Source organism: Pantherophis guttatus, chromosome 7, assembly GCF_059756535.1.
Source record: "Pantherophis guttatus breed Tessera chromosome 7, ASM5975653v1, whole genome shotgun sequence".
Classification (NCBI taxonomy): domain Eukaryota; kingdom Metazoa; phylum Chordata; class Lepidosauria; order Squamata; family Colubridae; genus Pantherophis; species Pantherophis guttatus.
In genome coordinates this window covers 42,283,644-42,299,351 of record NC_142069.1, presented here as the reverse complement: position 1 = coordinate 42,299,351, position 15,708 = coordinate 42,283,644, and the positions used below count along the sequence as shown (strand labels likewise).

The window sequence follows — 15,708 nt, the reverse complement described above, 5'->3', positions numbered from 1 at the left end:
TCCCACTCTCTCTCTCTTTCAAATAGTGACAATTTCGCTTAATAGCTGAGTTGTTAGAATAGAAGATATCTATTTATTACTTGATATGATTCTCTGTTGTCACCAGGGGTGGGTTCTAAATTTTTTTACTACTGGTTCTGTGGGCGTGGCTTATTTTGTGGGCATGGCTTGATGGTCATGTGACAATTATTTAGGATTTAGCAGAGTACTTGTCTTCCAGGCTTTTAACTGCTTGCAGAGCTGTATCGATCTACCCATTTATTTTTGCAGGCACTGGTCTACTCATGTATTTTTGTAGGCACTACTCATTTATTTTTTCAGGCACCAGTCTACTCATGTATTTTTGCAGGCACTGGTCTACCCATTTATTTTTGTAGGTACTGATCTACTCATGTATTTTTGCAGGCACTGGTCTACCCATTTATTTTTGTAGGTACTGATCTACTCATGTATTTTTGCAGGCACTGGTCTACCCATTTATTTTTGCAGGCACCGGTCTACTCATGTATTTTTGCAGGCACTACTCATTTATTTTTTCAGGCACCGGTCTACTCATGTATTTTTGCAGGCACTGGTCTACCCATTTATTTTTGTAGGTACTGATCTACTCATGTATTTTTGCAGGCACTGGTCTACCCATTTATTTTTGCAGGCACCGGTCTACTCATGTATTTTTGCAGGCACTACTCATTTATTTTTTCAGGCCCCGGTCTACTCATGTATTTTTGCAGGCACTGGTCTACCCATTTATTTTTGTAGGTACTGATCTACTCATGTATTTTTGCAGGCACTGGTCTACCCATTTATTTTTGCAGGCACCGGTCTACTCATTTGTTTTCTTTTAACACTGATTAGCTGTAGGGCGGCCCTTTGAAGCCCCACGGCAAGAGTTTAAACAGTTTTTTTTCCTCTGGTCATCAGCTGAGACTCAGGAGGCAGCAATAGATTGGGGGTGGGGCCAAATAAAAGGTAAGAATAACGCAGGAGGTGGGTGGGTGGGGGCGGGGGGGAACCGATTCGGTGACATCATATCGTCAGCCCGAACCGGGAGGAACCCACCACTGGTTGTCACTATTCCCACAAACGGGTTTCATAATCCTATTCATGACAATTTGATTCTAAATTTCATATAGAATTCTGGCATATTGAATACAAAATGAGCAAAAAGGAAGGAAATGTTAATTTTGTAGCACTGCTTTTGAAAGATTTCTGGAAGATAAGCCATTGTATACAAGCATTTTCTGGAACTTACCTGCTATGAACAGTTGGATTTCTTAAGAATTATCTGGGAACACTCATCACTTCATGAGTTCAAAATGTTTCATAATCAATGATCACTAAAAGGTTGTGTGACATCAGTAAATTAACAGCCATAATTTTCTCAATCATTGTTTAGGTGTCAGCTATTCAATTTCATATGTGGGTCAAAAACTAGACTGAGCAATTTCTGGGCAACTATTAAAAGCCAGGTGATCTTAAAACTGTTCAGTAAAATCTATTTTAAAAATGACTCAAAAAGATACACCTGAAAATAGAATTAATCTCAAAAATATAAAAATCTGAATTTTCAAAAAGAGAGTACAAAAGAATGCAATGCCATTAACTTAGAATATGATGTTTGCTCTGACAAGACCTGTACAGATCTAATACAGCTGTCATTACATTTCTTCAATAACTTCAGCTCTATTAGTAAAAGTCTTCTGTTAATGCTGTAAGTAGTTTTCTACTTACTCTTGTATTATTCCTTTCAGCTTTCAATTCTGAAATTTCTTCTTCTTTTTCCAGTAGTTGTTCCCTGCATGCATTTAGTTCTTTTGTAAGTGCAGCAAATTCCTGTAAAGTTAAAAAAAATGCATTATTTCAAAAAATTTCATAAACATTTTTCAATTTCTCATTAAAATGATAAATTTAATATAATGAAATGCTTTTGAAATCTTTCTTTAGATTAAAAAAATGCAGACAGCTTTAAGAATCATTTTGTTAGACACTTTGAAATTAAATAAAATATAAAAAAACACCGTAACTATTTCTTAGCTTTTCCCAAAAAGTAAAAGGTAAAGGACCAGGCAAACCTCCCCGTGGCTGTTATTCTGTTAAATCATTCACCAATTTTATTCTCAAATTTATAAACATGGTTACTGGCTCCAAAACATTGCTGAGCAATGTCATAGTTTCAACTAATGGTTACCAAAGAGAAATTTTAAAAATAATACTGATAATTGAGAAGTTATTAAATAGTGCACCATGATCAGTGGTGGGTTGCCCCCGGTTCACACCAGTTCTATAGAACCGGTAGTAAAACTGGCAGGAGGCTCTACCCACCGATCCCGATGTCATCAAAACGCTTCTGCACATGCGCAGAAGAGCACGTGTGTGCACTTGCTTCGCTCACATGCACATGTGGCCCCACTGCAAACCGGTAGTAAAGGTAAGTAGAACCCACCCCTGACCATGATGTATGATTGGTATGGCTAAGATTTATACCTAGTAAATGAGAAAGTTAGTGACTATATTTGTGGTTTTCAAGTGGTCATCCATGGGTGTGTGCAGTCATACATACATACATACATACATACATACATACATACATACATACATTCTACGAGTGCATAATAGTTCCATCAGAAATCTGCTATAGAATAGGTGATTTGGGGCAAGAAACAGACCTACATAACATATTCACAAAGAAAATCCTATGACTTACTCATAGCTCTCCAGCTATGAGTAAATATTTTGGAACAAGAAATATTACCAACATACATATATAAAGATGGGCAAGAAGGTGGTTTATATGAGTGCACAAATTACAACTCAAAGAGCAATAGTTATAGATGAACAACTTTTTCTTTTTCATGGCTGTCTCTGTATATCACAAATCTGACTGAATAGCAAGTATACCTGATGGTGGTGACAGTTGTTTTCTGGGAGACAGTAATGCTCTATTAAAGTGAGCATTTATTCTGGCCCTGACTGTAAATATGACAATACTAGAAACAATTTAAAAGGTTTGAACAAAGAGGATAATAATAGTTTTTACAAATGCCCCCTAGATGAAGATAGGATGAGCTAAGAGTAGACCCTCAGGGCACTAGATAGGTTGAAACTTAAGATGTAAAATAGGTAAGAAGCATTACCTGGAGCAGAGATACAAAAGTACCCATCTTAGAGATCTAATGAGCCAAAGCAATTTCCTTGCTGTAGAAGCCCTGTAAAGTTACCATACTTAACTACCAGAACAACATTAAGTTGCCAAAACTGCAACATTTCCAAGATTGGTCTTATTTCATCATCAGGCTTTAGAACAGGGAAATAACAAGGAAAAAAGTAAATTTGTTGGAGTGGAACCAGTTTAATTGTGCCTTTGTGCAAGAGAGCTGCAGACTTTTATAACAGCAATCGCGCTAAATGGGAGATGCAATATAGATGCAATAAAGTCAACAAAGGGAACAGAACTGTACTGCTTGTCTAATAGGTAGTATTGTCAGCACCTAATAATTGATGGTTAGAATTTTCTCCCGCAATGAGAAAATGAGCCACCTCTGCATGGATAGGGGAAGAAAAGAGATGAAGTTTCCAAACTCATTATCACTCTAAGGTCTAATTTTCAGTATGACTGGCATATTGACTGATTTGTTACCCATTGTTTTTGTCACAGGATAGTCAAGCCCAGATTATACTTTCAAATTCTATCTTACTATAGCAGGGATTCCTGAAGAGAAGGTTCGGAAACATTTCCTGCAGGCAATAATCATATCACTAAGAGTTCAACTTTCAGGGTCTGTGTAATTGCTGTAAATGGTGCTTTGGGGGCTTTGAGATACTACAGGAGACTGTCAGGTTTCGATGCTATCTCAAAATAAATGAATTTCCAAACCGCCGATCTTTGAGGAAATTTTCTCTTTATTGAGCACAGCAATCTGATCCTGGCTCTTTTTGCGGTCAGTACTGACCTTTACCCCCAATCCCTCCCTTTCCGATCCCCAATTCTCTGCTTCTCATTGGCTATCTTCCAAGCCACTTTCCTCATCTCTTCTTCGTCAGATCACAGGAATGTCTCCCCCCCTCCCATCTCTGAGGAGACAGAATCTTCAAAGGGATTTAGTAGGCAAAAATTCAAGCTTCTCCTCTCTTTATATATGTCAGTGCTGGGACGCTGACATCCGGCCCCTCTCCCTTCACTCTCCCAGCGAGGCCTGCACGAGACAAACAACAAGTTTAGTACCATTACCCCCTCTGAGGTGTGTCCCACCCCTCCCGCCTTGTTCGGGTGATCTGCATGGAATTTAGCTATAAGGCGGTCAGCTTGAATGTTCATGCTCTTCACCCAGGAAGCTTCTGACAAGGGGTAACCCTTCCACTTAATTAAGTATTGGAGGCGCCCTCTGTGTCACCTCGAATCAAGAATTCACTGTACTTCATAGTGAGTGTGGCCTCCAATAATCAAGGGTCCTGGGGGATCACGTGGCACCGGCCTTAAAGTTGACCCTATCACAGGCTTCAGGAGGCTACTGTGAAAAATGGGTTGTATCCTCCCTAGTAACTGGGGCAACTGCAATTGTACTGTAACCGGGTTGATTATTTTTACTATCGGGAATAGTCCTATAAATTTTGGGCCCAGTTTCCTGGTCGGGAGTCTGAGTCTTAAATACTTGGTGGAGAGGTAGATCTTCTTCCCTACTCGGAACGGCCTTTGGGGGGCTCGGTGCTTATCTGCTTGTTTCTTATAAGACCGTGCCGCCTTGTCTAATGCCTTCTTGACGTTCTCCCAGGTTTCTCTCAGCATTGCCATCCAGTCGGTCAAGCTAACTGAGAAAGGAGGTTCCCTTGGGTATTCTGGCATAGGGACGAAATCCATGCCGCTCACTATCTTAAATGGGGTTAGTCCTGTACTACTGCGGACAGCATTGTTATATGCGACCTCCACAAATGATAAGAGGTCCGCCCAGTTCGATTGTTGGTAGTCAACGTAGCACCTCAGGTACTGCTCTATCATGGCATTCAATCTCTCCACCCTCCCATTGGTGCTCAGGTGAAACGCTGATCTGAGGCCTTGGGATGATCCTATGGATCGAAGGAATTCCCTCCAGAATTTCGCTGTAAACTGGACCCCTCAATCGGAGATGATTCTTCTGGGTACTCCGTGCAGGCGGTAGATGTGTTTCACAAACAGTTAAGCCAATTGGCGGGCTGAGGGTAGTCCGCTGCAGGTTATGAAATGTGCCTGTTTGGAGAATAAGTCTATTACAGTCCAGATCACTGTGTTTCCGCCGCTCCTTGGCAGTTCAACTATGAAGTCCATAGCAATCTCCTCCCATGGCGTTGATGGTTCAGCTACTGGCTGCAGCAGCCCGGGAGGTCTTCCTGGTCGGGTTTTCATCGTGGCACAGATGGTACAACTTTTTACATAGCTGTCTACGTCTTTTCTCATGTGGGGCCACCAAAACTGTCTCCGTGCTAAAAGCAGAGTCTTTAGGAAATCAAAATGCCCTGCTGGTTTAACGTCATGACTCCTCTTGAGGACCAGGGATCTGTCAGGTTTCGATGCTATCTCAAAATAAATGAATTTCCAAACTGCCGATTTTTGAGGAAATTTTCTCTTTATTGAGCACAGCAATCTGATCCTGGCTCTTTTCGCGTACTGACCTTTACCCCTCAATCCCTCCCTTTCTGATCCCCAATTCTCTGCTTCTCATTGGCTATCTTCCAAGCCACTTTCCTCATCTCTTCTTCATCAGATCATAGGAATGTCTCCCCCCCTCCCATCTCAAAGAGACAGAATCTTCAAAGGGATTCAGTAGGCAAAAGTTCAAGCTTCTCCTCTCTTTATATGGGATGCTGGGACGCTGACAGAGACCTTCTCTTACCCATTTTAAAAAGTACAAATGGTAGGGGAATTTTGAGGAACAGTGGAAATTATATACCTCTTGATATTCTTGATAGAGAGCATGATATGGTGGACATGATGAGGGTAATATAGGTAATCCTCAATTTTGTTGTTGTTGTTAGTTGTAAAGTCATGTCCGACCTATTGCGACCCCATGGACGACGTTCCTCCAGGCCTTCCTATCCTCTACCATCCTCTGGAGTCCATTTAAGCTCACACCTACTGCTTCAGTGACTCCATCAGCCATCTCATTCTCTGTCGTCTCATTCTTCTTTTGCCCTCAATCTTTCCCAGCATTAGGCTCTTCTCCAGTGGGTCCTTCCTTCTCATTAGGTGGCCAAAGTATTTGAATTTCATCTTCAGGATCTGGCCTTCTAAAGAGCAGTCAGTGTTGATCTCCTCTAGGACTGACCGGTTTGATTGTCTTACAATCCAAGGGACTCACAGGAGTCTTCTCCAGCACCATAGTTCAAAGGCCTCAATTTTTTGGTGCTCAGCCTTTCTTATGGTCCAATGCGCTCTACATGGGGCTACCCTTGAAAAGTGTTCGGAGACTACAGTTGGTCCAGAATGCAGCCGCGCGAGTTATAGTGGATGCGCCTAGATACACCCACATTACACCAATTCTCCACGAGCTGCACTGGCTCCCTATTGGTCTCCGGGTGCAATTCAAGGTGTTGGTCATTACCTTTAAAGCCGTATATGGCTTTAAAGGTAATGGCTTTAAAGGCCCTGAGCCGTATATGGCTCAGGGCCAGGACCGCCTTCTACCACATAGCTCCCAGCGACCGGTAAGATCTCACAAAGTCAGTCTCCTCCTGGTCCCATCAGCTAAACAATGTCGGCTGGCGGGCCCAGGGGGGAGGGCCTTCTCTGTGGCTGCCCTGGCTCTCTGGAACCAATTACCTCCTGAGGTCCGAACCACTCCCACCCTATTGGCCTTCCGCAAAGCGGTGAAGACCTGGCTCTTCCGGCAGGCCTGGGGCCGTTGTTCTCGTTATAATGATCTTGCAAGACCCGGCCACGAATTGGAATGCACGTGTTTTAATGTTTTTAAAGTTTTTAATATTTTAATGTTTTTCTTTTTCTTTATGGGATTGTTCGCATTGTTTTATTCTTTGTTGTAAGCCGCCCAGAGTCCCTTGGGAGTTGGGCGGCATGCAACAAAATAAATAAATAAATAAATAAATAAATAAATAAACTTTCAGCCATACACTGCAACTGGGAAAACCATAGCCTTGACTATATACACTTTTGTTGGCAGGGTGATGTCTCTGCTTTTTAGTATGCTGTCTAGATTTTCCATAGCTTTCCTCCCCAGGAGCAAGTGTCTTTTATTTGTTTGTTTGTTTGTTTGTTTGTTTGTTTGTTTGTTTATTATTTATTTATTTAATTAATTAATTAATTAATTAATTCAATTTGTATCCCGCCCTTCTCCTAGTGGACTCAGGGCGGTGCACAGCCAGAACTAAAACACATACCAATACAAAATTTAAAATTTTTAAAAGAATTATATGACTTTGGCCCAAAATTTAAAACATTCAAACTAAAACCCATTTGACAATTTAAAAGGCTAAAAAAAAAAAAAAAGGGAGGGGGGTTTTCACGCCAGCCCTGCTTGATGGAAAAGAAAAGTTTTTAGGGCACGGCGAAAGACTCGGAGATCCGATATCCTTCGTATCTCTGGGGGCAAATTGTTCCATAGGGCAGGAGCTGCCACAGAGAAGGCCCTCCCCTTGGAGGTCACCAGCCGACATTGCCTGGCTGACGGCATCCTGAGGAGTCCCTCTCTGTGGGAGCGTACTGGTTGGTGGGAGGCTATCGGCAGCAGAAGGCGGTCCCGCAAATACCTAGGTCCTATGCCATGGAGTGCTGGCGAATCAGGCGAACCTGATAAAAAGCCCCCTGGCCACGGCCGTCATATGCTCTTCTGAAGACAGCCGTGCATCCAGGAGGACGCCCTAGTTGTGAGCCCTGTCCGTGGGGGCCAATAACTCGCCCCCAATAGCCAGCGATGGCACCAGCTGGCTATATCGGGACGCCGGAAGCCACAGCCACTCGGTCTTGGAAGGGTTGAGTCGAAGCCTGTTACTCCCCATCCAGATCCGCACGGCCTCCAGGCACTGGGACATCACTTCAAGGGCATCGTTGGGATGGCCTGGGGTGGAGATTTACAGCTGAGTATCATCAGCATACTGATGGAACTCCACCCCAAAGCCACGGATGATCTCACCCAGGGGCTTCACATAAATGTTGAACAGAAGGGGCGAGAGGACCGACCCCTGCGGCACCCCACAAAAAAGGCGCCTCGGGGTTGACCTCTGCCCCCTTGCCAACACCGACTGCGACCGGTCGGAAAGATAGGAGGAGAACCACCGCAGAATGGTGCCCCCCACTCCCAATCCCTCCAACCGGCGCAGCAGGATACCATGGTTGATGGTATCAAAAGCCACTGAGAGATCTAACAGGACCAGGATAGAGGAGCAACCCCTATCCCGAGCCTTCCAGAGATCATCCATCAACGCGACCAATGCCGTTTCCGTGCATTTATTGGCTGCAATCCCCATTTGTGGTAATCTTGGAGCCCAGGAAAATAAAATTTGTCACTACCTCCATTTCCTCCCCATCTATTTGCCAGGAATTGAGAGGGCCGGATGCCATGATCTTAGTTTTCTTAATGTTGAGTTTCAAGCCAACTTTTACATCTCCTTCTTCACCTGCATCAAGAGGCTCTTTAGTTCCTCTTTGCTTTCTGCCATTAGAGTGGTATCATCTGCATATCTGAGGTTGTTGATATTTCTCCCGGCAATTTTAATTCCAACTTTTGATTCATCTAGCCGCGACTTTCTCATGATGTGCTCTGCATATAAGTTAAATAGGCAGGGTGAGTATACAGCCTTGCCGGACTCCTTTCCCAATTTTGAACCATTCAGTGGTTCCGTGTCCAGTTCTCACTGTTGCTTTTTTTTTTTTTTTTAATTTGATTTATATGCCGCCCTTCTCCGGAGACTCAGGGTGGCTTACAATGCGTTTAGCAATAGCCTTCATACTTTTGTATTTTTATACAAAATCAGCTTATTGCCCCCACAAACTGGGTCCTCAATTTACCTACCTTAGAAAGGATGGAAGGCTGAGTCAACCTTGAGCCTGGTGAGATTTGAACTCGCACTAATTGCAGACAGCTGGTGTTAATCACTGTGCTATTAGTCTGCTGAGCCACCAGGGCCGTTTCTTGACCCACATATAGGTTTCTCAAGAGACATATAAGATGGTCTGGTACTCCCATCTCTTTAAGAACTTGCCACAATTACAACCATTTATTTAGTGACATTTTGAAGTTACAATGGCACTGAAAGAAGCATCTCATGACTGTTTTTCACATGTATGACCATTGCAGGATCCCCATGATCACGTGATCAAAATTTGGATGCTTGGCAACTGGCACTTATTTAAGATGGTCACAATATCCTGGGGTCACGTGATCACATTTGCAAATTTATGACAAGCAAAGTCAATGGGGAAGCCAGATTCACTTAACAACCATGTAACTAACTTAACGACTACAGAAATTTACTTAACAACTGTAGCAAGAATGGTCATAAAATGGGGCAAAACTCACTTAACAACTGTCTTGCTTAGCAATGGAAACTCGATAGTGGTCATAACTCAAGGACTATCTATATTTATACTAACAGTATACATGAAATGGTGGAAGGAGCAATAGCCATGTCATCGGCCAATCTTGATCTTATGTGGGGAAGATGCACATTTTCTTATTGGTAAAGAGATCTACCTAATCTCAGCCACAAAAAGAGTCACTGTTAGAAAGAAAATTAGAGTGTTTTATGTAATGTAATATACTAGAGATACATTGGTTCTAGATTCTAACTTGTTCAGTTGCTTGAGTTCTTACAACCCATTCTATTATCTCAATATTCTTCCTAAAGAGAAATTTTATGAGAATTGAAAAAAAAAAAGAAGAAAAAAGAAGAAACATTTTTTTCATTCAGGAAGCTGCTAAAAAGTGTAAGAGATCTCTCTTTCAAATGTTCCACAATTTATTTTGGCTTCCTTTGATAAGATGGAAGGAGTGTTACTGAAATCTTCAGAATTAGAAATATTTACCAACCTTCTAGAGCCCTGGCTGATCCAATTAAACCAAAGGAATGGTTTAATGGAAATCAGCTTTCAATGGAGTTAGGCAGAACTGCTCTACAAGAGGATTGAAACAGACAGAAATGAGGTCAGAGCATATTTTGATAGATCCAGACATCTAGCAGCCCTAAAACACCACTTCTAGATAGAAGCTATAAACCTATAAACATTTAGATTGATGTTTTTTTCCACAGTTCTTACTTTATAAAACTTTGACAGGGGATATCTATATGTTCAAACATAACAAACACAAATTCATTTCAATAGGATGCAATGTGCATTTTACAGACTTATCTGGGACAAAACCAATGATCCCTGATGTTGGCAGCAAAGCCATAGGCTAAAATAAAATAACTGCAGATAATAAGTGTATGCACAGAAACACACATATAAACATAAACAAAGCATGAAGGACATTAACTTCTTGCATTTCTCAACTTAAATTACCATCCTTCCATTGAAAAGCAAAGCAGATTATGGACAGGTATTTATTCTTAGTGAGATATCTTCACAATAATTTGACACAAAAAAGTTATTCCATAAAATGATTTTGGCAATTCATTTTTAGTGTATTACATGACAAACAAAATAATAAAATAATTATAAATAACTGCTAAAATAATTATAAATAACTCATATGCAATTAAAGCAGCCCAGTAGTTCCATTTTACTTGTGCTGTGCATTTTAAAAGGACAGAAAACTATACAATATTACTTTAGGTGTCCCTTCTCAGTCTCATATGCATAACAGTTGGTTTCTTTGATCTCTGTGCTGGCAGGGAGACCTTGGAGCCCCAAACCTGTTTTCTCAGTATTCAACCTGTCAACTATCTGAACATTGGGAAACAAATGGTGCCAACCAGGGGTGAAATCTACTTACTTTCCCTACTGGTTCGGAAGCACGTGCTCTACATCTGCACGCTCTGTGTGTGCACACTCACTCCGCTCTCACACATGCATCACGTGTGATTTTGGATTTTGCATGCGCAGAAGGTCAAAAACAGGATACTTCCTGGTTAAAACCAGGAAGTAATGACATCCGAGCAAGTGGGTGGAGCTTCACACTGCTGCCACTACCGGTTCGCCGAACCACGCACCGTTGTCGCTACCAATTCACCCGAACCGGTATCATATCACCCCTGATGCCGATATGGTCCCAATTACCTAGCAGGATTGTTGGAGTAGAAAACTAGCCTCTTTTTGAGGGTTAACTAAAATGGCCAGAAGCCAAAGTGGCTTTTGGGCCATTTCTCCCTTATTATCCTGAACTTAATCTCAATAGTCGGAAGGATGAGGTTACAGGCAAGATTGCAGTTTCTAATCTATGGCCATAGGATAAGGTAAAAGCCTCTCTCTTCCAATAGTCTTGTTTGCTTGTTTCTTTGGTTTCAATGTGTGTGTGTGTGAGAGAGAGATGGGGGGGGGAGAGGTAATGTGGTAGCAAAATGGAGATAAATCTGTGTATTGTGATCCCACCTATCGGTTTTATACAGCTTCTAAAGGATTATGGGAGAACCAATATGCATTCTCACTTTAAAAGAAGATCAGAATTTCCATGGGTCTTCTAGTAGTTTTTTAGCAAGAGGAATATCAGCCTCACTGAGATTCCTCAACATACAAGAATATAGCCAGAGCATTCTTTTTCTCACTTCCTAAAGATATAGTTTCCATTGAACAGAATTTTGTTAAATGGATCAGTTAACAAAGCAAAGGGCAGTACAGTAAAACAAATAAACAAACCTAACATATTTCCAAGAGAAAATATACTTTAGTTTTCAAAGTTGGCCTCAAAATTGCAGTTAAGCTTGGATCAAATGCAGATAGATTAAAATTAATTAAAATGTATGTGAGAATTCTAGCAAGTTTTCTATAATTTTTGAGGACTGCCTTTTTTCGATTACAGCTACTCAGGTTCAACAAGAAGGGCATGTTATGGGTCTTGACTGCTATAGAGGTCCATTTGATAGGACCAGGAGGAGAGTCTTTTCTGCCATAGCACCTGCTCTTTGGAAAACCATCTCCTTGAGGTCAGATTGGCCCTGACTCTATGGCCTTCTAGATCTAGGGATCTTTTGCAAACAGGGAGCCTGCAACATGGCTTTATTAGATATGAGTTTTTAGATACTCTCCCATATTATACATAAATTATACAAGCTTATGACCACAATTGGAATCTTAAAGGTTAAGCAAACTACCATGTGACTGCTTCAGTCAATGACTACAATCCCTGCATTCCCAGTTGTGATTGTTAAGTGATCTCACAGGTTGTTAAGCAGAGTCCCAGGTAAAAAGCGTGAAGTGCTTCAGGGGGAATGTGGAAATCCTGGGAGACCTGTCATAGCACATGTGTGGGCTTTACTACATCAAATGGACAACCCTTAGAGTTGAGCTAAGCATTTTGGCTTTTCTCTTGTGCAAAGAAACAAATGAACCTTACCTTTCACATTTAAAATGAGATTATTCTATCAGACTTGGATCTTGAGATACACAAAATAATAGAAGGCAGGGCTGGGTTCTAAAAATTCGGCAGAACCAGGCCAAACTGGGAGGAACCCACCAGTGATAGAAGGAAATAATTCTTTTTTAAACACATTTGTTGGTCTAGACATTATCTTAAAAATGATCATGTAGCTTGTCATTAGGAAGTGTGTAATAGCAGAATCTTCTAACAAATATTTAAATTAAAATTTTAAAATGCAAACTTTAGTTCTACCTTGTTATGTAACAGCTTTTGATGATAATAATCTTTGCTGTATATTTACTTCACAGATGCACAGAAAAAGGGATGTTGTCATGCAGAATTATTTTTTCTTCTAGATATATTGCATGGTCAGTCATAGTTTAAGAAGCCTCAAGACAGAAGCTGCTGCAGAACTAATACTGTTTGACAGACAGAACTACACCATTAAATTCATAAAGAAACTGCAGGGTTGCAACAACAATTACAAAACAACACCAATAATCTAAGCATTAAATTAATCAGCAGTAATAATTCCAGCAATACATAAAACAGCAAAAGACAGGAACGGCTGAAATGCATAATTTTCCATTTTAAAATCTCAGATTAGATCCTGGCCACCAGAATACTAATTCCTCCAATGAGAATATTCCTGTCCTGTTCAGTCAAATTGGGAAGGAATATTATGGGTCCCTTGGGGGAACAGCCTGTCTCTGTAATAGCCCATCTTTCTAGAACAATGTTGCCACAGAAATTCTGCTAGTTTGTATAACTGTAACATTCCAGAAAGTGGTAAAAATTGAGTCTGAGTTGGGATTGTTATTTTTTTAATTAGGGCAATTAAATTTATCATTTCAGCTTTTAATTACTGGTTTAAGATATTTATACAGTACCAAAAATGTCACTCAAACAATGCCCTCCACTTATCTTCCTACTCCTTGTGAACATAAAATAAAATTCCCAATCCATATTCCCAGAACATATGGCATGTCTTTATCTGCTTATTTATTAAAGCAAATCTAAATGATTATTTGCCAAAACATGAAGCCTTTCAGTTAAAAGCTTATTGCTAGCTGTAACAGTGAAAACATTCAGAACTTAGATGTAACATAAAAGCAGGTTTATGTAAAGAATTTTCTTATGATATGCCACATGCAAAATAATTGAATAAATTATGTTTTATAGATTTCTAAACCAGATGCTTTAATTGCACAAGAAAGGCAAGTTCACAAATTCATTATTCACAATGAGGCTTTCAAGAAAAGGGTTGAACTGAAAGGTAAAGGATCATAATTTGACAACCATCACTTTTAAGGCCCAGTACAAAAATGAAGATGAGACAAGAATGTACCTAAAGCACTTTAATATGCTTCGGTTAAGGCAGGAGTGAGCAATGATAATCCCTTCCAGTTTTGTTAAATTAACATGCACCATTCTTCATCATTGGCTAGGGGCTGATAAGAATGGGGCTTCAACATCTAGAGGAGTCTGTTGCTTTTTCTTGTCTTGAAGGATGGAAAAACATGGAAATCTTGGCTGTATATAACCAATATGTTTTGCCTACTTAAGGCTAAGCCTGGAGAATGAAATTAAATAGTGTGGACAGTCATTATTTTCAAAAAGTGTCTATACAGAAAAACAGAACCTAATTCAAGGAGAATTTATTTTTCTAAAGGAGAAAAATCAGGTAAAGTGTTTTCTTCAGCACATATACTAATATTTGGTCCTCAGAGGATGAAATGGTTCTTGTCTCCACTAATCTAGTTACAATGTTTTTTTTGTTTTTTTTGAAAAACATATTTCTTTCAATAATTTTAAGTATTACTCTGGAACTACAGACCAAACATCAGAATACTTAGGCTCATTCAAGTCCAGTTTATTTATCTATTTTTATTTCTTTATAGGGTTATAGTTAATTGTATATGACAAACTATTCCTGTAGAAAATTTCAAAGCAGCTTGCTAAGAAAAATTGAAAAATCAAATTTCAGACAAAATCTTTTTTTTTAAAAAGAGTTTTTATTTTTTAAGACAAACAAACATTTAGTACATCATTCATTTCTTCCATGTGATATTTCGGTGTTATCTTCGAAGGTTTCTTCTCTTCTCTATCTCTTCTGTCTTCAATCTTACCAAGTCCATTAATGGAAATGTCAGACAAAATCTTGTTGGCTCACAGAGTTATATAGGTCCAAACTAGTTTAATGTTTTTTTCTGCACAATATGAGTTTTATCTTTTATTTTTTAATTATTTAATTTTGAATAAGGAGCAAATATTAGATATTACAAAACATTTTCAAGCAACACAATTGTGTATCATAGACAAGTAATCTTCCACAAATTTTTTAAACAATGCAGTGCAGTGTAAAATTTGTTATCATCATTCACACTATGTTACAAAGATTGAGACTAAGGAATTTGACAGCTTTTATACAGGGTAAAATTAAAGTGAAAAGTTATAAATGGCTTTCTTAGTTAATACGTTGCTGAATAAAAACACAAAAAAAACCCTGAAAAGCTGGCAAAGTAGCAAAAACTGCAATTCCAAATTTAAACTTGTTCCAAATGTCATAAATAGGCATTAGAAGTGAGAATTTCAACAAAACATTGAAGCTCAAATATGCAGCATTTCATTACTCCCTTTTCTTTCAGCTTTGAATAGTCTCTCTCAACTCCAACATTTACTTATCTATTGCAACTAAGGATATTTCAGTCCTCACTGAATTGTTAGCTGGGAATCGGTGATATACTGCATACCTATCCTCAGGATTTCCTCTCAATATTTTGTTTTTGTGCATGGCATAGTCATCAACCAATGACTTGCTGAATTGGACTGAATTGATCACAGTACTCTCAAATACTGAATTAATTTTAACACAAGTTCCAATCAATAAATATATATATATTTAGCAAAGTATTATACAGTATAATGCTAAAAGTATATCAACATTTGTTTCAAAAGAAATGCAATAATTATTATAACTATTCCAACCCACAATAAGATTGCTGGGATTTCTATAGCCTGATGATAACCTTTCACCAAAGCTATAAACTCAACTGAAACCTTCACTCTCAAAAACTTCAACCCATTTCTGCCAAGAGCACATCGATAATTAATATCAAGCAGAAAAAATAGTGGTTTTTGAAAAAAAAATGGAAGATTTAAATAGGCCCTTGAAGGGAAGGAAACTGAGCAGCCTAAAAGACTGAGC

At 39.6% G+C, this 15,708-nt stretch overlaps 1 protein-coding gene across 13 annotated transcripts in view; it reads right to left on the bottom strand.

Moving 5' to 3' along the window:
- Positions 1 to 15,708, bottom strand: part of PPFIA2 (PPFI scaffold protein A2) — a 218,903-nt gene that overhangs the window by 94,663 nt on the left and 108,532 nt on the right. For all 13 annotated transcript variants that reach the window (XR_015728940.1, XR_015728938.1, XR_015728939.1 and 10 more), the window contains one exon: positions 1,732 to 1,833. Coding sequence is in view for 9 of the 13 variants with exons in the window: in XM_034402810.3 (XP_034258701.1) it covers positions 1,732 to 1,833 (102 nt within the window). In the remaining 4 variants the exon portion in view is untranslated. The remainder of the gene's footprint in view (positions 1 to 1,731; positions 1,834 to 15,708) is intronic.